The sequence below is a fragment of the Equus asinus genome, chromosome 22 (assembly GCF_041296235.1).
Source record: "Equus asinus isolate D_3611 breed Donkey chromosome 22, EquAss-T2T_v2, whole genome shotgun sequence".
Lineage (NCBI taxonomy): Eukaryota > Metazoa > Chordata > Mammalia > Perissodactyla > Equidae > Equus > Equus asinus.
In genome coordinates, this window is record NC_091811.1 from 68,059,344 (window position 1) to 68,084,177 (window position 24,834).

Here is a 24,834-nt window from a genome sequence, read left to right on the forward strand (position 1 = left end):
CACCTCTCCCCCAGCACTGCAAAGCCCCTGTGTCAAGCCCACGCCCACCAGAAACTGCACTATATTTATCTGATAAAGATGGTTTTTTTTTTAAAGCCAAAACAAATCCCTGAAGATAATAATGTTAGCAATTAAATCACTTGAGTGACCACTATGTTTAAGGAAGATTCCTTCCTTTTTTCTTTTTAAGATTGGCCCTGACCAGAAGCAATCTTTTTTCTTTCTTCTTCTCCCGAAAGCCCCCCAGTACATAGTTGTATATTCTAGTTGTAGGTTCCTCTGACTGTACCGTGTGGGACGCAGCCTCAGCGTGGCCTCATGAGCCGTGCCACGTCCGCGCCCAGGATCTGAACCAGCGAAACCCTGGGCCGCCCAAGCGGAGCGCGGGAATTTAACCACCCGGCCACGGGGCGGCCTTAGGGAGCCTCCTTTCTAGTAGGCTAGGGAGTGGGAGAACGGGAAGATACAACTTTATAAAAAAGGACAAGAAACTGATCTCTTCCGAGCAAATAAGAACGTGTTCTTTGCAATGATTGTGCTGTTTGGGTTGAGTCAACTCAATTGTCACGTCCTCGTTCATTTTTGAGATCGCCACGCCTATGTGCCAAAAGGGGGAAGTAGGCGAGTGCCTAATACATAAATACATATTTTTAATGGCACTCAATGCCTATGTTATATACACAAACGAACCCAAACACTCTGAAAGCGTACAGCGAAAAGTGGCGGCTCTTCTCCCCCCACCCCCCCGCCACTTCTAACGGTAACCGCCAGAAGACTTCTGTTCCTCCATCTGGAACATCTGTAGGCATGCGTTGTACTATTTTTAATCATACTATTTAAAAAACAAGTGTTGAAATAGCTCATTTTGCGTACAACTCCGACGGCTGGCGGTGCGGGCTTCACAGATCGCACAGCTGTGAATTTTGCTTTCTTTTTCCGCGGCGGCTGAGACGCGCGCTCGCCCGCAGTTCCCACCGCGGTCGGGAGGCGCAGGAACAAGAAGGGCAAACACAGCGCAGCCAGCGAGGAAGGCCCGGCCCCCGGGCGGAGGAGGGGCGGTGCGCGGAGGGGGGATACGGGGGGCAGTGCGTGGAGGGGGAGATACGGGCGGCGGTGCGTGGAGGGGGGCTGCGAGGGGCAGTGCGTGGAGGGGGAGATACGGGGGGCGGTGCGTGGAGGGGGGCTGCGAGGGGCGGTGCGCGGAGGGGGGATGCGGGGGGCGGTGCGCGGAGGGGCGGTGCGCGGAGGGGGGATGCGAGGGGAGATGCGCGGACGGGGGATGCGGAGGGGCGGGATGCGAGGGGCGGTACGTGGACGGGGGATGCGGAGGGGCGGTGCGCGGCCGGGGGATGAGGGCGGGCCCTGGGCCCCTCCCCGAAACCTCCCCGGCCCGGCCCGCCCCGCGCCCCCATTGGCCGAGGCGGCTTCCGGCGCGCTCCCGGGCGGGGCGGGGCGGGCGCGCGCAGGGCGGAGGCGGCGCACCGGGCGGAGGGCGGGCGCGCGGCCGGCGGAGCGGAGGCGGGGGGCGCGCGCCGCCGAGCCCGGGGCCGCCGAGCGCCCGTGAGCGGGCCGCGTGCGCCGCGGGACCTCCTGCGGGACGAGCGAGCGGCCGGCGGGCCGGGGCGATGGCGGCCGAGGCCCCGCGCGCCGGGGGCCCGCGCGCGCCGTGAGGACGCCCGGCCCGGTGAGGACGCGCGGCCCGTTGGGCCCGCGCCTTTGTGCGGCGCGTGGCGGGGCGCGGGCACGTGGGAGGGTCCGTCCGAAGGAGGCGGTGCCGTCGCGGGGGCGGGGCCTCGGGCCCGGCGGGGGGCTCCGGGCCGGGGGCGCGGGGCGGGGGTCCGGGGCGCGGGCGTCCCGCGGGCCCCCGGCGTGACAGGTGCCTGTGGGTGCCCGCGTGGGCGCGCGGGCGGGGCGGGTCCGCGCGGTTGACTCAGCGCTTCCCCGGGCCGGTCAAGTTCGGACACGTTCCGCGGGCGCGGCCGGAGCTAAGCCCCGGCTTGTCTCCAGCGGGGCCATTTAAACGGCGCCCGCTCAGCTGGCCGCGCTGGCCGCCCGAGATAGGTCCCCGCGCTCCGGGGTAGAGCCCTGACCCCGTACCGGCCAGGTAAGGACCCGCCTGCAGGTGGCTTTGGGTGTCATCGAGGCTGTGTCTCCTCGCTGTGTGGTTTGGTCTTTTGACAGATGCTTGATCATTTCGAGTTTTTATCGTGTGGTTTTTTTCCTGCTCTTAGGCAGATGTGCAATACCAACATGTCTGTGTCCACTGATGGTGCAGTAAGCACCGCGCAGATCCCAGCTGCGGAGCAGGAGACCCTGGTTGGTATTTCTGTCTCAAGCGTAACGTTTACGGATAATTTATTTGATGAGCCGATCAACTAAATTCCATAGACCCCAACTCTAGCATGACTCTCAGTGACGTTGTATGTACTAAATTCTGCCACTCTGTGTGGAGTAAAAGTTGACTGTGACAATCAGTGTTTACTTTCTTAGAGCTTTCCCGCACTGGATTTGAAAGTAAGTTCATTACATTCTTACGGTGGATGCTGAAGTTGTGTTTATTATATGACTAATTTGTGTTTCTGTTTTGACCTGTCAGTATTTAACTTTTTAAATAGTTTCTAAAAGTCGCAAAAGTAATTCATGCTTGTAAATATTTTAGACGTTACAGAAATGTGTAAAGTAAAAGCTGAAAATTCCAGGCTTCTTTTTCCACCATGTTTCCTTTTAGATCTCGCTGTGTACATGCCACATATATGCGCATGTGACCTTTAGTCTGTGTCATCTGTCCTGCTAAAATAGGATTAAAGTAGAGGTGATCAGCAAATAGCATCTATGTCAATATAAAATCAGAATTCTTTTTGATGGCTTCATAGTACTTCATAGCCTTGGTCTACCATTTTTTAAGTTTATGCCTTTACTGATAAATTTTTTTAATTGCCTTTAGTTTTTGAGTCTTACAAATACGGCTCTTTTGTGCATGCGTTCTAACACAAGTGTTAAGTGAGCATTTCTGTAAGAAATATTTTATACAAGTGAAACTCCTGGGTCCTAAACTATACACATATTTGATTGCTGCTGCTATCTTGCTCACCAAGAGATTGTACTAACATTGAATCTTCTGTTTTTTAAATTGGCATTTTTTTGGTAAAAGGTACTCTGTCGTTGTTAAAATTTGTATTTCCCTAATCTCTGGTGAGGTTGAGCATCTTGTTTGTTAAATCATTTGTTCTGGGGTTTGCCTGGTCTTTTCTGTCCACTTTTCTGTTGGTTTTAGTGTATTTTTCTGAATAATTTGTAGTAATCTCTGCATTTCTAGCGTATTTAACTTTTATCATTTACACATATTGGGTTTAACTTTCATCATGTTGTCTTTTTCCTGTTGAGAATGTTCTTTTGAAGTCAAATTTGTTGGCTTTTGAATTTTGTAGCATGAAGATCGTGCTTTGGAAGAACTCTCCCATCACAAGATTATGCACACATGTTACTATATTCTCTTCTAGTTTAAAAAATTTTTACATCTAGATCTTTGTTCATCTGCAATTTCTCTTTTTGTTCTTGAGTGTAAAATTAAGAATGATGCTCTTTTATAGCAGTTTCCTTACTAATGCATGTCTTTTAAGTGTTAATAAAAAACTAATGGCTTTCATTGCTGATTTTTACTTTGTTTCATGTGGTTTGAAGTTAATATAGCATATATAAAATTTTAGGAGAAAAAAGTATCTTTTCTGAGAGAGTTCATTCTTTAGTTTGAAAGTAAAGCGCATATGTAAGCACGTGAAAAACGTGTGATTGGAACAATTAATGATTCCGTGCTACACTTATTGTGTATTTTAAATTTGCAGTTATTAAATATTATTGTGTTGATTAGTTGGAAATAGGTCATTTTTCTTAAATCTAATTTTGAGAGTTAGATCCCAAACTGGGATGCTGTCGGATTTCAGAGTTAGACAAAGGACAGGAGTACATCGAGAGGCCCAGAGGCACCGTCCTGACGGGCGGCGGGCTGTGAAGATCCTTGAGTGTGAAGAGTCCGATAGAGCAGCAGATAGGAGGAGAGGAGCACATCGTGTCCCTCCCGCTTCCCGGTTATTTCTTAATCCCACTTGCAAAGCCTCTAGATCAGGGTCAGGCACACCACAGCCTGTGGGCCGAATTTGGCCTGCTGCCTGTTTTTGTAAATAAAGTTTTATTCAAATACAGCCAAGCCCATTGGTTTCCATATTACCTATGCCTCTGAGTCAGACCATCTGGCAGGGAAAGCTTAAAATATTTACTCTCTGGCACTTCACAGGAAAAATTGACCCCCTGATCTACTTGGCTGGCTCCTTGAATAGAGGTCATGTTGTACTTGTCATTGTTTTGCAATATCTGGCACTGTCTGGTGCATGGTAGGAGCTCCATAAATGTCAAGTAGATACTTGAAATGCAGACCAACTAAGGCAGCAGTATATCGTAGGAAGAAAATGCTGACCTGTCGCTGACAGATGTGAGTTACACTCTCAGATCTGCTTTTCATTATCCTCGTCAGCTTGGGTTAGTTATTTAAGTTCCCCATCTTCAGGAACCTAATCCGTAGAAAGAAAAGATTGGTAAAAGAACCCACCCTAAAGGTTTATTCTTTTCCCTTGGATTTTGTAACTTAGCTTACAGTAAGTTCATTGGAGTATTCCTCTTATGGCTGACTTTGTAGGGTAGTCAGCAGATGATAGAAATAGCTGGAGGAAGAAGCATTTTCACTGTGTTGGTGTGGGTACTGTTTTTGATTACAGCTGATGATACTTGAGGGTTCTTTGCAGAATAATCAGATCCCAGCATTTTTTCCAAGGCCCCCCGACAGTCGTTGGCATTTGGTTTATATAGTCTGTTACATTTAGGGGAAACATGAGGACTTATTTTGTGAGGTCTGACCTTTGAGCTTGTTAAACATAGTGCCTGCTGCCTTTTTTGGAATTGTTTATGGACGTTTTTGTTAGGGGCCTTGTAGTTCTGGAATAATTTTGGAAGTATAATAGCAACTTCTTGTTCTTTGCAGGTTAGACCAAAGCCATTGCTTCTGAAGTTGTTGAAGTCTGTCGGTGCACAAAAGGACACTTATACTATGAAAGAGGTGAGCTGACCCAAGAGTGAACGAGATAACCGATGTCTTACTAGTTATAATTAGCCCTGGGGAGAAACTGGCCACACAGGATCGTCAGTAAGCAGCTGTATTAAGTATTGTGGTCATTTGGACTATAATTTGAAGCTAAAAATTCTAATGATACTTGAATTGCGTTTCTCAGCTAGGGACTGAGAGGCAGCGGGAAGCTCTGCAGGGTTGTTAGCCATTTTGTGCTGTGGACCCACTTGGCAGACTGGTAATTCCTTCTCAGAACCATGTTTTTAAACTCATGAACTAAAATATATAGAATTACATAGGAAGCAAATTATATTAAAATAGTTATCAAAATAGTAAATGAGATTGGGATATGTGCTTTTTTATTAACACATTAAATGATGAGATTTAGCAGTTGATCTAATAGCTATGATTTTGAAGTAGTGAGGAGTATAATCGATAGTTCGAGATGTTAACTCCAAGCATAGTATGATATGAAAACAATTGTGATTTTTATTGACAGAATCACAGATATTGCTGATACTTTGTGGTTTGTTGCCTATATTCACAATTGAAGGAAAAGCTAAATTTCAGTTAAAAGTTAGTGAAAATAAAGATAGAAATGTTTTTCCATCCAAATTAATGGACCCCCTGAATTCTGTCCAAGGACTTCTTGGGCATCCATGGATCCCAGGTTAAGAGCTTCTGCACTAGAGTGCGTGGGTACAGTGTACTGATCTTTCTGGGCAGAGGTGAGCTGCTTCGTGGAGACGTGTTCTGTTTAATGGATACACTTCAATGTATTGTTCTCTAGCTTTAAATTTGTGCACAGAAGCGTGACTTTCACTGAGAGATTGGGTCATCTTAGGTGAAATTTCAGTGATTGAAATGTGCCTCTTTCCCGTCTCTCCCACTTAGTTTACGGGGCTCAGGTTGCTTAAAACACTAAAGTCCCTTGCCTACATCAGGATAGTGGGGCAGGAAGAGATGCCAGACCCTTTTCCTTTTCAGGCACTCTTTTTTTAAATTTTTAAATTTTTTATTTTTTTGAGGTAAATTACCCCTGAGCTAACATCTGCCGCCAATCCTCCTTTTTTTGGTGAGGAAGACTGGCCCTGAGCTAACATCCATGCCCATCTTCCTCTCCTTTATGCGTGGGACACCTGCCACAGCATGGCTTGACAAGCGGTGCATAGGTCCACACCCGGGGTCCGAACTGGTGAACCCTGGGCCGCTGAATTGGAGCATGTGAACTTTGCTGTGCCCCTGGGCTGGCCCCCGTTCAGGCACGCTTTTATAAACTTCCCTATGGGCTGTTTGGTAGGAGTCTAGGTTCTCTTCCTGCTTCTGCCAGCCGTCTCCAGTCCATAGTTGTGGAGGAGTATTCGTTTACTCTGCACCCTGCCAGCCTGTCACGTGATTAGACAGTGCTTGCAGGGAAGTGTCAGGGTAAATTATGTTTTTAGGGCTGTTAACCTGGGTTTGACCTTATTATTATAAAAGCAATTAAGGAAACAAACAAGTATGGATTTAGTAGCAGATAGAAACGGATCGAGGCCGTCACAGCGAGCTTGGATGCTTAGCCAAGCCCTGTAACAGCAGTGTGGATGTTGTCTGGTGCAGGTTTCAGTTGTGGGATGTTAGTTCTGAGACGCTGGGAGAGTGATGCCAGCTAGTATGGGGTAGTAGAGAGAACTTTGGACTAGGCGTCAGAAGGCTGAGTCAGTTTCCTTATTCCTAATATGGTGATAATAGTTCAATGAAATAACAGAAGAATGGGACAGCACTTGTAAAAGTGTACCATACGTGTTTAGGTGGTTGTTGGTGGGTGTGTGTGTGGAAGTCTTAGAATGTATTGCTGACATCTTTGTCTCAGTGGGGCATACAGAGTGTAAATTAACTGTAAATGCATGATTCGGGGTCATTATTGATTGTTTGTGGTTATATGATTGTATTGATACTTTTGAGGGCTTATTTCATTCACTGAATTCTCCCAGAATGTTAGGTAGATGTGATTGGTCATTTTCCTGTCTTCCTTGTCTGTGGTGACCTCACAGGCTGTGTGGTGTCCGGGATCTTTACTAAATGACTCCAGTCACTGCTGTATTCTGGTTGATGTTTCTGATTCTGTAACTTTTTATCACTATCAGTGGTTTTGCATTTTTCTGCTTTCTCCCTTCTTTCTAACGTGTCGCACCTAGATAGTATCTGGACAGAGTTAAAGTCTGCCAAAAAAAGAGACGCATTTTAAGGTTTGAGTAAATCTGAGAAGCAGTGTCTCTGCGTCCATCAAACTGAAAAGATTTCAGAGCAGCTTTTTCCGCGCGCAGGAGGGTGGTTATTCTGAGTGCTTGTGGACGCGGTTGCTGTTGAACCCTCTCCCGATAAATGAGATATTACTGAATGTATTTGAAACTAACTTTTTTTCTTCAGCGCTCGGAAATCGTGTCTGTGTTTCAGGTGATCTTCTACCTTGGCCAGTATATCATGACTAAGCGGCTGTACGACGAGAAGCAGCAGCACATGGTGTACTGCTCCAACGATCTGCTGGGGGACCTGTTCGGCGTGCCCAGCTTCTCTGTGAAAGAACACAGGTGCGCTCCTCAGCTTAGTCCACTCTGAAGGCCAGCCGGCACATGCTTCGGTTCACCCCACCCTCACTCCCTGGGGCAGAGAAGAATTGTGACTGTATACGTAAGAGGAGCTGAAATTTAATTTCTTAGCAATATAGCATGTTGCTTGAGACTCTGAGTCCTGGAGTCTTGGAAAGCTGGGTTTGAGACCTAGCTCAGTCATTCACTAGCTGTGTGACGAGGCCAACTGACTCGCCCTCTCTAAACCTCAGTTTCCCCTGTTTGTAAAGTAGGGGTAATATAAATACTTCATGTGGAGGTCATGAAGAGACGTCGTGTGGAAAGCGTAGTGTCTGGCACAGAAAGCACTTGCATGTTAGTTACTGCATATTAAAAATGTTATTGCCGTCACTTGCAAGGACAGTCTGTATACCACCCTGCGGGTGAGGCCTCAGTTTGGGCCTCAGTTACCGTGGAGATCACTCTGTCCTATACCTTGATGGCCTCAGTCAGCTGAGTTTTCCTACTGGGAACTGAAGACTGTTTCTCTGTCATTCTTACCTCACATTTGAGTTCCTGTCCCGTTTGGTTTGGTGCGGTCAGTCTGTGTGGAGCCTTAACACGTATCTTAATGAACGGGGTGAGTGCTTTTCACCTGAAGCAGGTAACTAGACTCTACTAGTCTTTAATGCCCAGTAACGTTCCAGCTAAAAAGATGGTCGTTAAATGGGGTATTTTTCACTGTCACACAACTGTGTTATTATAAACATAATACATATTCATTATTGAGCATTAGGAAAAGACAGAAAGCTAAGAATAGGAAAAAAAATGACCATAGTTTGTCATTGAAAGGTATTTTTACTCATCATTTTTATATTATGTCCAGATGTATGTTTTAACCTATTTGTTAACATACTATATTTAATTTCATCTTGCTTCTTAATTTAACATATAAGCATCTTTCCGTTTATAAACCACTTCTGTTTAATATTTAGTTATCGTTTTACACTGACCTTGGGATGTAAGCTCTAATTTTGTAAATTTACGGAATAACTGTCTCGGTGACTTGCGCCGTTTGAGTACTGAATCTTCTGATAGGTTTGGAGGCGTGGGTTCTGGTGCTGAAAGGGTTCTGGTGTTAGGATTACCTTTCACTGCGTTCTGATGTGACTGGGGAAGTTCTGGCGCGGACAGAGCCCCTGCAGAGGAGCGTCGCACAGGGAGCTGCAGCTTCAGCCCCGAGGGTGAAAAGAAATGCTTGGGGTTCGCACTTTCCCCTTAACCTTCAAATCTGTGACCAGTAAACATTCTCTAAAATCATTAGTTTAAAAAAGAAAGAAAGAAAAATGTGCTCTGACGTGAGTGAGCTCCGGAGTGAGAGCTGTCGGCCTGCATGGCTCTCGGCCCCTGAGGGGGAGGTTTGTTTATTTCGTTCTTTGCCTTCCTCGATTTCTAGAACAGTGACAGGTCCATAGTAGGTTCTCAGACTGTATTTATTAAATGAATAGATACTGCTTTATCTGTTAATAAATTTTAAGGTCAAGAAAGAAAACCCATTAGATGATTGGTCCAAGGTCGGTGAAATTCAGAATTATAGTCAAGTTCCTATAGTGGGTCTTGCATAACCCGCTACTATTGTAGGCAATCTGCTTCTAAGCACAGAGCTAGAAAATTTCTTTTCTGTTTGAAAATAAGTATATTAACCTGCTTCCTGTGTTCACACCCATTTTCTGGGGTCTTTGGTAAAGTCCAAACAAGGCAAGCTTCAGGAAATGGAGATGTGAGATCTTTCAGCCGGAGACACCTTGATGATTATTAAAAGCAGCTGTCTGTCATCGTCGTGCAACTAACGATGCTGCTTTCTAGGCCTGGAAGCTTGCCAGGGATATAATTTTAATGCAGTGATTTGAAATTTGGTTTGTGTGCGATAGTTCATACTAATAGGCATTTAAAAGTTGGGTTAAGTCCAGTTTAATAGATTTTTATTTTAAAATGTACATCTGTTGTTTTGTTTTTTTCTCCCTCCAAGGAAAATATATACGATGATCTACAGAAACTTGGTGGTCGTCAATCAGCCGGGTGAGTTAACTGTGAAAACTGTGAAAGTAGAAACGCATTGTAAAGATCTCTGTGCATGCGCAGTCCTTTTATAATTGTGCTTCTCTTTAAAAGTTGCTTTAGTTATGTATTTAATTATAATAAAAGTATGATAAATTTAACAGGAAGAAATAGGAATGAACTAAAACAATGTCATATTGAGGTTCAAATGCAGATTTGCAATATGTAAAGTTAAGTATCCTCTTACATCAGTTTAAGTCTTGGGATATCAGAGTTGGAATTTGTTTTGGAAGGTAGATGATTTCAGAAGCTCCTGCTTAGTCAAGATGTGCTCGAACCTTGGAACAGGATTGGAAGGCTCTGGGAAGTGATGTGGGTACTAGGTAGGACCAGGTGAAAGGATGGGTCCTCTCTGTTTTTCATAATGGATAGAACTTTGTTACCAAGTTATTTAGGTAAGTGGCATTTTACTTCCCTGCCTTTAGACCTCTGGGTCTTAACTGGTTGTTTTTGGGTCGCATGTCCCTTTGATAATCTCATGAAGGCGCTGGGCTCTCATTCCAGAAAGATACGCATGAGTAAGTACAGCGGTGTACTGGTGAGTGTTTAACAGCCCCTTCTCCGGGGAAAAGCCCCGATGTGTGGTGGTTGCTGATTGCCCTGCTCTGAGTCCGCCCGCCATGGCCTTTTCAGAGTGCAGACGGAGCGTGGGAAGAGCTGCGCACAGGCTGCTGTGAGCGCCGGTGGGAGCCGGCTCCAACACCACAGGCGGCTTTTCTACGCCTGAGAACTGTTCTCAGAAGCTTGTTTACTTCCCAGAACCACCTGACCCCTCCTGTGTGCTCCCCCATTCCGTACTTAGACTGCGTTGCTCTCTTTGTTACACTCACACGTTTACGTTTCTGATCCTGTGTCCTGTTCAGGTTGGCCTTCTGCATCACACAGGACAGAGTTTTGTTAATGTGGTGTTTAGTAAATGTGTTGAACTGAACACTTATTCTTCCAAAGTTAGGATTTAAGACCCAGAAAAGGCCATCACCAACTTATCTCAGAACAGAAGTAATTAGTAGGCTGGTGACTTGATATTTTATTGTTTTACAAAGCTGTTTATGAACCAAATGAAGGCAAGTAAATAGTATCTGTAATAGTATTTTCACTTTTCTGAATATTATACCTGCTGTATTCATTCATTTGTTTAAACCTTGGTAGATTACTAGGACAATGATATTAATGGGATGGTAACCTGTGGGTTACTCACGTTATCGCCATTCTGAGTTTGTTTCAGTTTCAGGCTAGTAGAGTGAACTTCAGAACTCCTGTGTCAGTGTTCTCAGCCTTGTCCCACCTAGCGCTTCCTTTCTGTCACATCTCCTTTATAATACTAAGGCAAAATATAACCTACCCATATGTACAACTTAAAGTTGGTGTAATACCTCACCCATAATATAAAGAAGAAATAAACTGTTAGGAGAATGTGTATAATTGCAGAATGTTAGTGCCCAAGCCTGACTTCACTGTTAAGACGAAGATGTTTTGGGGGGAGTAGTAGAGGGTGTTTGGTGATGACCTTTGGGAGTCGTATACATCCCAGGTCTGAAGCCTTGAGTTTGGAGCTTCAGCTCTCTACATCCAACTACCCACTCTAACAGCCTGCTTATGAGTTTCATCCTCTCCAGTTCATTGTCTTCCCACCCACATCTCTTCGTCTTCTGAATTTCGCTCTTGGTGAATGGTGCCACCCATTTGTCCTCCCCAGGTAGAATCTTGGAGTCCTTCTTGACTCCTTCCTCCACTGCCGTAGATCTCAGACACCAGGTCTCGTTGGTTTCCCCCTTGTCATTTCTCTGGACTGAGCTGTTGTCCATGCCTGCTCTAGGCTTTAGTTCCTCTCGTTTGTCTCTGCGGTCACTGTCGGATACGGGTTTCCCTGGCTCTGCTCTCTTTCCTGTTTTGCCAGAGTGATTTGTCACTCTTCTGCTTAAAATGACCATTTACGAGTTCCTTGTTGTTCTTGGATGAAATACTTGCTGTGAAGCAGCAAGTCCGTTTTATCTCTCGGATGAAACCTTTTCATTGGTGAGTGGCTGCGACAGTGCCGTGGGGAAGATTCTCAATATCGGCTGGGAAGAATGCAGAGAGGCGGGCTTGAGTGCTGCCTGTGGACATGTTTGTGCTGTTCAGCAGCACACACGGGATCCTTGCTGGTCCTGCTTACATTCCAGTGATAAAGAACTGCCTGCAGTGCACTTCTGGATGCCGTCTTCACACGGCGTCCCCTCCTTCTGCAGTGGCCTTTCCTGGGCCTCCTGCTGCACGTTCTCCTGCGCACCCTTTCCCGATTCCTCGTTCCTTAGAACTGTCTCTGCCAAATAACCCTTGCTCCATCTTCTCCACGAAGTTATCTTATGATAATTCCGTTGTTTATTATACTTTATAATTACTCTCGTGTATCTTCTATATTAACATGGAACTGTCTCGCACAGGTGGCACCTGGGAGACACGTTTACTGTTGTTGACAGGTCCAGTTGTGTAAGGAGTTTCTCCTGGACTGATGTCTGTGGAGCAGCCCTTTCTTTCTTAGTTGGTGATTCTTTGTTTTTATTTTCTTTCAGAACCATCAGATTCAGGCACATCTGTGAGTGAAAACAGTTGTCCCCTTGAAGGTGGGAGTGATCAAAAGGTAATCTTGAAATGAACTCAGTCAGCTGTGATGTTTCTTGAAAATTGGAAAAATTATTTCAAACAAAGAATCTTCAGCTTCCTGGTGTTACAGGTTAAGTTGTGTTCTCCCTTTCCTGAATGCTTAGGCCGCTGTGCAGGAGCTGCAGGAAGAGAAGCCGTCGTCTTCGGCTTTGGTGTCTAGGCCGCCCACGTCATCTAGGAGGAGAGCCATCAGTGAGACGGGTATGAGCACTGGCACTCTGAGTTTGTTTGCTCAGGAAATTGGCGGCTTAATGACCTTGTGCTTTTTTGGTTTAGATGAATGAATTTCTGAGTTTCTGTCATTCTCATTTTTATATGACTTATCTGGTTTAAAAATTGCTTTCTTAGCAGCATTTTTCTGATTGACTGAGCAGGCACGGTTTACTGTGCCCCCTGGATTTCGTCATTAGCCAACGCCATTATTCAGGATGAGAGAGGACGAGGACGTAAACTGTATCTTAGTCGTTACTCTTAGTCATCTTAGCAATTAAAATATTTTGTTGTTTCTCATAAATGATAAAACATAACAATGAGTTTAAAAACAGAGAAAGTAAATAGTGTCTTAGAAATGAAGACGAGGAAAAGAAAATAGCTGAGAGCATTTTTGCAGAGAAAAGGCAGCGGGGGAGGCCGTTGCCTGGTCAGAAGTCGTAATCCCCAAGACGGTGTGATCCAGGTGAGGACGAGCACAGCAGGCCCTGAGCCCGGATCCGGAAACCCCGGCCAGAGTCTGTGCGTGAGGTCAGAGGGCAGAAGCTGTCTTCGTGGGACTCAACGAATGGTTGATAATTTGGGAAAAAAATCAAGTTATGTTTGTACCCTATACCAAGATGAATTCCCAATGAGTTTAAAAGATAGATGAAAAAAATTACGACAAATTTGAAAGATATTCACTTTAAATTTGACAGTGTTAATGTCTTTATTACATAAAAAGTTCCCAAAAGTCACTAAGAAAAATATCAAAAATTTGAAAAGGTAAAAAAACAACACCCAAAACACCAAGAGGTATTTCATAGTAAATACAAATGACTAATAAGTTTGAGGGTGGATATTAGCGATTTAGCTTTGTGGATAATAAAAAATGCAGAAAAGTGTCTTTTCTGGTCTATAAATTAGCAAAGGTAAGTCTTTGTACTGATCCTTGCTGACGTGTCTTGGCACTGACACACTGATGGTGTGCCACTTAGTTTAAATTGGTTAAACCTTTGGACTTTAGAAAGGCTTGCGTTCTTACCATTGCCCCAGTAGCTCCATTCTTGGAATCTATCCTAGGGGTATGATCAGAAATGCAAAGATTCTATGTAGAGGTATTAATTATGAGATTTAAAAAAAAATTTTTTTTTTTTAAAGATTGGCATCTGAGCTAACATCTGTTGCCAGTATATTTTTTTCCTCCTTCTTCTCCCCAAATCCCCCCAGTACATAGCTGTATATTCTCCTTGTGAGTGCCTCTGGTTGTGCTATGTGGAACACCGCCTCAGCATGGCCTGATGAGTGGTGCCATGTCCGCGCCCAGGATCCGAACCAGCGAAACCCTGGGCTGCTGAAGCCAAGCGGGGAACTTAACCACTCGGCCACAGCGCCGGCCCCTATGACATTGTTGGTAACTGGAAATACCTGTGGTGATGAGGATGTCCTCCGTCTGGTCCAGGCTGTGGCCGTCCCCTGCCTGGACCACGGCAGCAGCTTCTGCCCTTCTGTTCCTTCACACAGTCCCCAGAGAGACGGCGAAAGGGGAATGAAACCCTGTCACTTCCCCACGTAGCTACTTTGGTCACTTACCTTTGACCTTCAGTTAAACTCACTCTTTTTCCTGGGTCTGCGAGGCCCTGACCTGCCTGCAGCCTGCTTTGGGGCCTCTCCTCCACCTGCAGTGTCTCTGCTGCACTGCTTGCTTTGGTTCCTCCCATCTTCCTGCTTTAGGGCCATTTGCACACAGTTTTTTTTTATGCCAGGAGCTCTTCTACCTCCACTTTGCAAGACCAGCTCCTCGTTTTTCTGTTTTTACTTAAATATGACCTTCTTGGAGAAGCTGTTTCTAACCACCCAGAAAAGCAATCCTTTCTTGTTATTTTATTTAATTTTTTTTTGGTGAGAAAGATTTGCCCTGAGCTAATATCCATTGCCAATCTTCCTCTTTTTTTGCTTGAGGAAGATTGTCCCTGAGCTAACATCTGTGCCAGTTTTCCTCTCTTTTATATGTGGGATGCCTCCACAGCATGGCCGATGAGTGGAGTGTGTCTGTGCCTGGGATCCGAACCCGGGAACCCTGAAGTGGGGCACACGGAACTTTAACCACTCAGCCACAGGGTGGCCCCCGTTTTCTTGTTATTCTTTGCCCTAGCACCCTGCTGTTTCCTACACAGCACTTGTAGCTCATAAATGTGTATTTCAGTTGCTTTGATGTTTGAATGTAAACTTCCTCTGGTGGCCAGAATGATGGCTGACTTCACGTTTGTAGCTCCGCGGCCTGGCGCTGTGCCCGACAGGAAGCAGGTGCTCAGATATGTGGACTGAGCGGTTCAATTACGATGGACCGTACATGGGCCCATGTCATGGACACCATGTTCTGCAGCCATGAAAGATAATGTAGAAGAACATTTCAGAGAAAATAATCCAGAAATTGTATATATATGTACGTATATTTGTAGTGTGTGTTTCAAATATTTTTTTAAAAAAGGAAATAAACTGAAAAAGCCACTGGAAAATTACTACACTAAAATGTCTATAGTAGTTTTCTCTCAATGGTAGCATTACAGAAGTTTACATTTTGTTTTTTTTCTATTTTTTTAAGATTTCTACAGTGAGTAATATAATTCTTTAATAATCAGAAAAACCCCAAGTGTTATTTTTAATGGAGGTGAGACATAGCAGTAGCGGGGTGTGGGCTTCTGTCCGATGTCACTCAGCCCAGACCGCCTGTTCCTATGGGGAGCACAAGCCCGGTGAGGGACTTCTCTCGGGGCCTTTGATCATTGATTTTGATTCCTGTTGAAAATACAGGGTAGGTACTGAGGAAATTTGAAAGATTAAGAATACCTTCTAAGTAAATTAAGCATTTTTGGTTATTTTCAGGAGAAAAATCTTATATCCTAAAGTTTGACTTTGACAGACAAATCCTATATTGTTGAGTTAATGAAAGCTCTAGATGAATTAAATTGTGAGTTAAAGGAGATAAAGTTCTGAAAGAAGCTTAAAAAGCTTTTGGAAATAGAGTCTTCTGCTGTAACTCTCAGACAGGCGGATTCCGTACAATAGTGTTGACTTTTGAAACCCTAGGACTACACTATTTTTCTCTGTTTATTTCATTGAAACTGAGTTTCAGTAGAAATAGGTACTCATGACAGTTCAATTTCTAAGTAAATCACAGTATAGCCATTGGACTAACTCGTTTCCTTGCACATCCAGAAGAAAACTCCGACGAGTTGCCTGGTGAGCGGCAGAGGAAGCGCCACAAGTCCGACAGCGTCTCGCTGTCCTTCGACGAGGGCCTCGCGCTGTGTGTCATCCGGGAGATCTGCTGCGACGGCGGCAGCAGCAGCGAGTCAGCCGGGACGCCGTCCGATCCGGTAACCTCCTCGTTTTAAGTCAAACGGGACTCCTGGCTTTGCAATCCGGCTCTGCCGTGCTGGGGAGCATTCAGATAGCGAGCGCGTGTGTGGCGTGCGGTTGCTGCTGTACACCGGGGAATTTCTGTCCAGTGAAACTGCTCTCGCTCTCCCCCAACCCCAGGTGTGGGGAGAAGGGTGGAAGGTAGCGGAGTTGCACTGGGGTATGTTGGCAAAATTAGGACCAACATGAATAGTTATTAATGTCACCTTCCGTGTTGGAGAAGCTTGTGGGCCACTGCGCCAGTGGTAAAGTCAGATAAACTGGAGTATAGAGTAGTCTGAGAATTTAGAAGTTTTACTTTTTAAAAAATAAGGAACAAAAATGAAAATTTGGTTCAGTTAGGTGCCTAGGGTTCTAAGGCAAAGTTGTCTTGAATATTTAGAGTAGAAGTATCTTTTTTGTTCCAGCTGTCGGTAGCATGTCAGCGTAGTCTGCGGTTCCCATGTGCCCACGTAGGTCCAGACATCAGGGAAGGTCTGTGCGCTCAGGCTGTGACATACGGGTCATTATCGCACGGATCGCGGGCGAGAGCTGTGGTTCCTGATTGTCGGATACAAAATTCCAAAGTATTAGCCAGGAGTAAAATTCATAAGAGATCTCACTGAAGTTTGGTAAAACAGTTTTTGCTAACAAGAATGCTCGACAAATGGGATATTTTCCTTCTTGTCATTCAATGTGTCTTTGACACGTCGCTAAATCGGGAACCTTTATTTGAGCTGTGGCCGTGTCTCCTGGTCATTATGGGAGATATTAGTGGTCATTCCTAGTTCTCTAGAAGATGGAAGGACTGAACCCGCTGTGACAGTGACCTGCTCTCACTTTTCCTGTATCCTTGTCCCGTCTTGTGTTTACCGGCTTCTCCAGAGCAGGGACTTGCGGAGGCAGACGTGCCGCGTCAGCATTGGTGGAGCTGGTCCCTGGATTGGCCACTAGAGGGCATGACGGGCTCCGAGAACAAGTTCTCCCTTCAGGAGATGCTCTAAGGTCTCCTGGAGGCCCGGCCCCGTTTGCGGTAGAGACAGAGGGGTAGTCGGGGCAGACAGAGTCCCTGCCCGCGTGGAGAGAAATCATGAACAGTCAGACAAGCAACTAAAACATTTAATAAATGCTATGAAAAAAATACAGGTTCTTGAGAGCAAATACGTCTGATGTGAGAATTGAATCCAGTTAAAGAAAACTTGACATGTACACAAACTTGACGTGTGGATAATTTTATTTCTTGCAAATGGTTTAAATAGAACTGCTCTGCCCCGTTAGACTCAGTCTTTGACAGAGCTGTTTCAGAATCCTCGCTGAATGGTCTTGGCTGTCCTGGTTCTTGCTTTCTGCCTGTGGCGCTGCTGTGTTATCAAAGCAACGCAGAGGCTATTTCCTTTTTTTTTTTTTTGTTAGTCCTCTCCTACACTCTCTTCTAAAAATCCTATCTAGTAAAAATCTGCTGCTTTTCGGGCTGCGTCCCCAGTCATTAAAGCTTTTGTAGGGCCCATTTTTTTTCTTCGTTTTAGCCTCCCTCATGTCATGTCATCACTCAGTGTCATCGTTTGCCACTGTGAAGGGAGCTGAAGCCACGTGCATTCGCCTCCATCTCTTCTTTCTTTTGGGTTCAATAAATTAGGGAACCGAGGCTATTTTCTAGGCCCTAAACTGGGCAGTTTACATGATATGTATTACTTTATCATCTCAGCAGCCTCAAACTCTTCAGATGGGAAAACTGAGACTTGAGAGTTTCAAATAACTCAAGATCCTGTAACTAATAATTGTCACAATTGGAATTCAGACAAAACCAGGCATTTCTGACTTCAAAATTTAAGATATTTCCAGATTAAGGCTGTCTGATGCTTTTTAAATATATAATATTTAAAAGTTTCTAGGTTGTTCTTTTTTGAACATTAGCCAAAACTTTTTAAAAGCAACTTTTAATACTTGCTTTCTTCATAGTACCCTAGACGAGGGGTGGGCAAACTTTCTCTAGAGGGCCAGATAGTGACTGTTTTGGGCTTTGCAGGCCATGTGGTCTCTGGTGCAGCTGCTCAGCTCTGCTGTGTAAGGCTGGAGCAGCCCTGGACAGCGGGTGCATGGGTGGGCGTGGCTGTGGCTGTAAACCCATATTCATAAAAATAGATGGGTGGTGGGCCATTGTCTGCCCACCCTGCCATAGAAGATGCTTTTTTTTCTTTCTTTTTTTTTTTGAGGAACATTAGCCCTGAGTTAACATCTGCCACCAGTCCTCCTCTTTTTTGCTGAGGAAGACTGGCCCTGAGCTAACATCCGTGCCCATCTTCCTCTGCTTTATATGTGGGACGCCTGCCCCAGCATGGCTTGACAAGTGGTGTGTAGATCTACACCAGGAATCTGAACGGGCAAGCCCCGGGCCACCAAAGCAGAACGTGTGGACGTAACCGCTGCGCCACTGGGCTGGCCCAGAAGATGCTTTCTGAGTCTTAACTTTTGTTGTGACTTACCTCTTCATTTTAGACTTAGTGCACTGAAGACTAGTTAATTGAAGTACCCAGTTTGTTGGGTTGCTTTCTTAGAGGTGTTTCCAGCTAGACTTGTGATGTTAACCTGGTTGTTGATAGAGCCCTGTGAGGCCCCAGGACTGCGGTGTGGCTGCTGCTACTGCTGTGCTGACATTGCTGTAAAAAACAGGTTTTTGATCTCAGTGGTTATAAAATAATACGCTTTGTTGTTGTTTTTATAAATGATGGAACTCGTAGAGTGCATTCAGTCCAGACTCCTGTCATGGGGGAGGGGCTGCGGCCTTCACAGGTGAAAGATGTCCGAGGTGGAACAGCCGCTTAGTGGCAAGTCCAGAGTAAGACGGTATGTGTCCTGACTCCCAGACCACTGTCCTTTCTGTATGCCAGCCTTCTGCTTTGTCACATGTCCCTGCCCCAGCCCCCGACAGCAGTATCGTGGGACTGAAGGTCTTATTAGGTTCTCAGACTGTTAACTAAAGTCCTAAAATGAGGCGTCACAGGAGCAGTTACAGAATTTTAAAAATAAATTTTAGAAAATTATGTCTAAAAGCTCTTCTGAAGAAATTATTCTCAAAGTTTATTTGAAAACATAAATCTCAGAATTACTGTGCGTGTTGTAGCTGTTGGCATTCTTCTGATCTGAAGATAGAAAGATGACTGAGACATGGTCTTAACTCTTGAAGTGTGTATAGTTCAGATAAGAAACATGCATGCAAAGTAATGTTTTGCATAATTTTTGTGAAAAGATATGCTGTTCAATAATACCGTCTAAGTGGTCAGGATCATTGAAGGGGGAAGAGCTGTTTTCACTATGGGATTGACAGAGACTTCGGCAGAAAAGCGTGAGCAGGACTTAGAAACTGTCCGGTTGTTCCAGTCAGAGAGGGAAAGGGAGGGAATCGAGGTGCCAGGTTTGGTTTGGGGAACCATCTAGATCTGGCTGCTCGTCGATATTTATTGGGGGGAGCGAGTGTCTCCTGGACAGAAGACGAAGGCGCTAACGTCGTCGCACCGTATGAGCCTTGACTGCCAAGGGGCTTCGACCCTTTCCGTTAGTGGTGGCGTTTTGAACAGGGAATGGCGTTACCGTGGCAGTGCCCCCGAATTGTGGTCTGGTGTCGGCGGAGGCTGGCTCTGAGGGAGTTGGGGCGCACTGGGGAGTTGGGGAGCTTTTACGGAGGCCAGCGGGTCGTGCACGTTAAGACGCTTTTCCTTCCGGATTTCAGGATCTGGATGCTGGCGTCAGTGAACGCTCAGGTGACTGGTTGGATCAGGATTCCGTTTCAGACCAGTTCAGTGTGGAATTTGAAGTGGAGTCGCTCGATTCGGAAGATTACAGCCTCAGCGAGGAGGGGCAGGAGCCCTCGGATGACGATGACGAGGTAGGCTTTTCCTCTCTGTTCCAAAGTTGTTAAATGTTTTTCACGTTCATTGACTGATGAGATTGAAACAATAGTGTATTCGGATTGCGCCGGAAATCTTTGGCTCTTGATTTGTTCAAACTAGAATATTGTTCTGTGGATTTGAGGCTTCTGTGGTTCCTTGTTGTCTGACTTATGTTCTTACGAGCGCTAATGCCAAGAAGTCAGTAGGCCTTAATGAGCATTCTTATAATAGGCTGCTCATTTTTAAAAACATTTAATTCAGTTCCCCTCATTTAATATTAATTTACTTTTTATAAAAGTAAAGTGTGTGCCCGGTTAGAGTCACACAGCACCTCCAGACCTGTTTCTGGAGGTGACACCTTCAGCGTTCCCCGCCGCTTCACTGTCACTCAATACCTCCATATTTATAGAATAAAAATACTCGTACTGAATTTTTTCTTCATTTGTGTACACATCCTGTCTGCTGCCTTTTTACCATGTGCGAGAGGATGTCACTGTCCTCTACACTCACGCGTTCCACTGGACTTCTGTTTCAGAATTTCTCACATATGGGAACATACGCTGTGGTTTAGGACTTACCACTAAGAAGCTTTCCTGGTTGAAGAAAAAAGGTGATGAATTGATGCCAATGGGTTTATTTTATTAGGTATATCGAGTGACTGTGTATCAGGCAGAGGAGAGCGATACAGATTCATTTGAAGAAGATCCTGAAATCTCCTTAGCTGTAAGTATACATCTGCTTTTTTAAGGAATCAAAAAATAACATGAGGTCGAGGTTGGAGAAAGAGGTCTAGCCTACTTTCTGACGTGAGGGAATTTTTATAAAGTTAAATCTTTTTAAAGTTTTAATGATTTAAAGCATTCTTGTTCCTTTATTTGCTGCGTTGGCATCTGTTGTTACATGTTTTCGGGTTTTTCTGTGCTGGAATTTGAACTTTTAAAGAACTTTTATGGAACATTTCCGGTATGTATAGCAGAGAGGGTGGTGTCGTGCCTGCCCAGGGTGCTTAGCACCCAGCTCTGACAGCTCCCAACGTTTGCCAGCCGCGTCAAACAGAAACATTTGTTCCACTGATGTGTATTAGAGAATGTGGTAGGATTTGCCATTAAAGAAATCAGGAATTAAACATTTATATTTCATGCCTTATTGGGTTCCTGAGGCTTTGGAAGTTTTTTTTAACTGAATATTATTGCTTTCACTTTTGTTCTTAATACTGCCTTGTATTATATTTGAATAGGAAATCTCATTTTTCTTTTCCGAGTTGGAAACATTTATTAATTATCCAAATGCAAGAAAAGAAGTTGAAAATGTAAAATTATTTTGCTATATTTGAAAATAATTCAAGTAACTAGTTGACTCATCTGATGTCAGGTTGAGTGAAATGTTTCGGCCTCAGATCTTGAAGTTGTTGGACTCAATGAAGCACGTCCGCCCCGCCCCCCCCCCCCAAATTTCAAGACCTTTGCCTTCGATTTTATCAGTTAGTAGAAACCTCCCTTGGGAACGTGGAATAACCAAGTGGGAGAATGAACTCTCTCCATCCTTACTGCTCACGTCTCACGTCATTTGTCAGACAGTTTAAAAAGAGTTACATTATTTGTGCAAGAGAAGCCCAAGCCTTGTGGCAAGTTCTACGTGTCCAGTGTCCTCAGGCAAGACCCATGCCTCAGTTAAGGCAGGTAGATGAGGACATGTTCAGAAAGGAGGCAGGGCATGGGAGGCTGTCCAGATTGCATGGTGGGAAGGTTGGGGAATAGGCAGTGGGGTGAGGAAGCAGCAGGGAGCGGTTACAGAGACAGGAACACAAGAAGGATGGACTGTGAAGGGTGTGCATTTTAGAAAGTGACAGAGATGACAGATTTGAGCTGGCAGTGATGGCTGAGAAGAATGTCTTAGCACTTCCTTTGTGGAGGAAGTTAGGGAGCACTGGCTTGAGCCCTGGTTCAGAGCACTTCTTAGGGAGTCTCCGTCGGTGGCAGGTTGGGCGGTAGTTCCGTCTAGACTGATGGGGTGGGCTCTGGGCGCAGTCCTGTGGGACCCCGTCAGGCTGGAGTGGGTACAGGCCTTGTCACCGAGGAGGAGATCCCATAGCACTTGCTTCCATTAAATGAACCAGCACCGTGTGTGTTCTCAAATAGTCATGGCATAGATACGTGACCAAGATCACGGCAAGTACACGTTTGGTTTTAGGGTTCTTCAGCATGGTTTGGCTGAAAAAAAATGTACTTACAACTTTATACTTGAGGAAAGACTGTTTGAGATAAAACATGAAATGCTGAAAATTGAGCTGTGTGATGATGCATGGTACCTGACACGTCGGAGGTGCTAGTGCTGCTGTGACTAGGTCCCCGAGGGCGCGGAGACTCACTGTCTTGTTTCCTTGAAGGACTACTGGAAGTGCACTTCCTGCGGCGAGACGAACCCCCCGCTGCCGTCACACTGCAGCAGGTGCTGGGCCCTTCGTGAGAGCTGGCTTCCTGAAGGCAAAGCAAAGGCCCCTGGGAGCGGGAGCGTGGCCCCGGAAGGCTCCGGCCCCGGGGAGGAGGGCGTTGATGTCCCCGACTGCAGGAAGACCGAGGGTGGCCATCCCAGGGAAGTGTGCACTGAGGACGACGACGCTGCTGCCGCCCAGGCATCCCAGTCCCAGGAGAGTGAGGGCTGCTCCCAGCCGCCAGCTTCCACCAGCGGTGCTCACAGCAGCCAGGAAGGCCCCGGTGAGCTGGAGAGGGAAGACGCACCCGACAAGGAGGAAAGCATGGAGGCCAGCCTGCCCCTCAACGCCACTGAGCCGTGTGTGATTTGCCAAGGTCGACCAAAGAATGGGTGCATCGTCCACGGCAAAACAGGGCACCTCATGGCGTGCTTCACGTGCGCGAAGAAGCTGAAGAGGAGGAACAAGCCATGCCCCGTGTGCAGGCAGCCCATTCAGATGATCGTGCTGACCTACTTCCCCTAGCGGGGCTGGCCCTGAAAGTAGACTTACATAGTTCTAACTGTGTAGCCCGAAGCATTTAGACATGAAATTCATTTTTATTTTTTTACATTTATCAAAGTGGGGACCTATCTTGGTGCATGTAGATATCTTCTCTGCAGTGTAATTTACCTGCCTTAGCAGGGGGAATAGAGAATATTTACTTCCTTTTAGGAAAATTTCACTTCTGTTTATATTTTATATTTGGGTTTTAATGTAAGTTGAGTTAGATATATAGCTCATCATTTACCCCACCCCTATTTTAAATAATTTCCACTTTCTCTTAAATGAGCAGGAGCCAATCCTTCGAAAATATAAGTAGGACATTTAAACGTAATTTATTTAGTGCCTCTCATGTAAGGAGAAAAAGTTTTTATGAAAGATAATATTTAAATTTTACATGCTCTTAAACCTTCTGATCCTTAGTTAGTCTTTCAGAGCCTCTTAAAATACTCTGGCACACGAAGAAGTAATTAGTAGTTATATTTGGTGCTATGTAAGCAGAGAGGTGCCCCACCCTCTGGGGGATGGTCACGGCGGGGTGGGGAGGGTGGTGTCAGTTGAGAAGTCTTTGAGAGCAGCCCTCATGTACCTAAGACTGAATTTTTTTAAGCCCCCCGGTGCAGCTTGCAACTATGCTCCAGGTCTGACTTTGCCACACCTCTTTGCAGGATTAGTGCAATCTCTTGTTTCCCCTGTGAGGAAAACCATTCTGAGACACTTTGAAGAATGTTCTCGGGCCGGGTCCCAGGGTTCCTGGGAGTTCCCTGGGTTTCAAACCTTTGCTTAAGGCCACTTGTAGAAACCAGTGAATTCACGAAGAATAACTCAGAAGTTTAGGAAACAGGAGGACTGCCTGTTTTTAAACTAGCTGGAAGTGTCGTAGCTTCTCTCCAGATGGTGCAGAAACGCTGCACTACTTTGTTTCAAGAATGACGGGATCGCAACACAGGCTTCTAAAATAACCCTCGAACTCACAGACTAACATCTTCATTTATCTTTAAGTATGAATCTTCAGCAAAAGAGCAAAAATAACCACTTTGACTTAAGGTCCCAGTATCTTCCTCCCATATGTGACATACTCGGGGGAGGACAGTACAATCAGCTGAGCTCTAAGTTTAGAACAGAACTGCGTGGTACTGCTGCACAGCATGGTGTGTTAAGCTGTGAAGACAAAGACTGCACACGCGGGACTTCCCTTGTGCACGTGTGTGGGTTGGGCCTCAGCGGGTGGTCCTCACATACAGGGAAGTGTTATTAATTTGGGACTTAGAATACTTCAGCAAGAACTGAAGGATCCTTTCTGAGGAGAGTTGATAGACATGTACATTCAGGGTATGTCATGCAGTCATTATGCTACTCATAAAACATTTGGGCCACCCTGGGGCCGAGTGGCTAAGTTCGCGTGCTCCACTTTGGCGGCCCAGGGTTTCGCCGGTTTGGATCCTGGGCGCGGACATGGCACCGCTCATCAGGCCACGCTGAGGTGGCATCCCACATAGGGGCAGAGGTAGGCACAACTAGAATATACAGCTATATACTGGGGGACTTTGGGGAGAAGAAGAAGAAGAAAGAAAACCATGCAAGTCTGTGCGGATAGCATCTCATTCAGCATGTCTATCCATACTAATATAGCTTTGATTGTCTAAATTTTTAGGTTTAGTATACATATATTATTTATTAATGTACGAATAAACAATTTATTAAATGTTTGATTAAGAATTGTTTCAAGAATGTGATTATTGGATCTTACAGTTTTTTCCTAACAGTGAGTTTTGTTAAAATAGAAATTGTATTTGAATATCATCTATTTAGGTAATCAAAGGTATAAGTCTGAATATGCTGCTTTTTTGGGAATGGTCGTGTCTGCCCACTTTGGAGGTCCACGTATCAATGGGCAGTGGGATGCCGTCGGAATCTCCAAGGCACTAAGACCAGCCTGAGAGAATGATGTTAGAT

General features: G+C 45.4%; 2 protein-coding genes across 5 annotated transcripts; one reads left to right on the forward strand and one right to left on the reverse strand.

The window, feature by feature from the left end:
* Positions 1-557: 557 nt before the first annotated feature.
* LOC139041545 (uncharacterized protein DKFZp434B061-like) lies at positions 558-2,193 on the reverse strand. The gene is made up of 3 exons (XM_070494212.1): positions 2,098-2,193; positions 874-1,929; positions 558-629 (listed from the first exon to the last, which is right to left on the reverse strand). Exons 1-3 carry the CDS (start codon positions 2,191-2,193, stop codon positions 558-560), a joined length of 1,224 nt encoding a protein of 407 aa, XP_070350313.1.
* Positions 932-24,386, forward strand: MDM2 (MDM2 proto-oncogene). Of its 4 annotated transcripts, none has more exons than XM_070494707.1 (11): positions 932-1,058; positions 2,232-2,316; positions 5,033-5,107; positions 7,553-7,686; positions 9,695-9,744; positions 12,336-12,403; positions 12,531-12,627; positions 15,835-15,995; positions 19,745-19,900; positions 20,550-20,627; positions 22,291-24,386. In XM_070494707.1, the coding sequence occupies exons 2-11, from the start codon at positions 2,236-2,238 to the stop codon at positions 22,858-22,860; spliced, it is 1,470 nt and encodes a 489-aa protein (XP_070350808.1). In that variant the 5' UTR covers positions 932-1,058; positions 2,232-2,235; the 3' UTR covers positions 22,861-24,386. The 4 variants fall into 4 exon arrangements, with proteins under 4 accessions (XP_070350808.1, XP_070350806.1, XP_070350807.1 ...); XM_070494705.1 differs by lacking the exon at positions 932-1,058 and adding an exon at positions 1,492-1,684; XM_014860675.3 differs by lacking the exon at positions 932-1,058 and adding an exon at positions 1,825-2,104.
* Positions 24,387-24,834: the final 448 nt, after the last annotated feature.

What these genes read in the sequence shown, in the direction of transcription:
- MDM2 (XM_070494707.1), top strand. Translation starts at nt 2,236, where the DNA reads ATGTGCAATACCAACATGTCTGTGTCCACTGATGGTGCAGTAAGCACC. An exon ending in AAGGTGGGAGTGATCAAAAG is followed by an intron (nt 12,404 to 12,530) that starts GTAATCTTGAAA and finishes CTGAATGCTTAG; the next exon opens with GCCGCTGTGCAGGAGCTGCA. An exon ending in CCTCGGATGACGATGACGAG is followed by an intron (nt 19,901 to 20,549) that starts GTAGGCTTTTCC and finishes TTATTTTATTAG; the next exon opens with GTATATCGAGTGACTGTGTA.
- LOC139041545 (XM_070494212.1), bottom strand. Translation starts at nt 2,193, where the DNA reads ATGATCAAGCATCTGTCAAAAGACCAAACCACACAGCGAGGAGACACA. An exon ending in GGCGGGTCCTTACCTGGCCG is followed by an intron (nt 1,930 to 2,097) that starts GTACGGGGTCAG and finishes GGAAGCGCTGAG; the next exon opens with TCAACCGCGCGGACCCGCCC. An exon ending in CACCGCCAGCCGTCGGAGTT is followed by an intron (nt 630 to 873) that starts GTACGCAAAATG and finishes TTTATGTATTAG; the next exon opens with GCACTCGCCTACTTCCCCCT.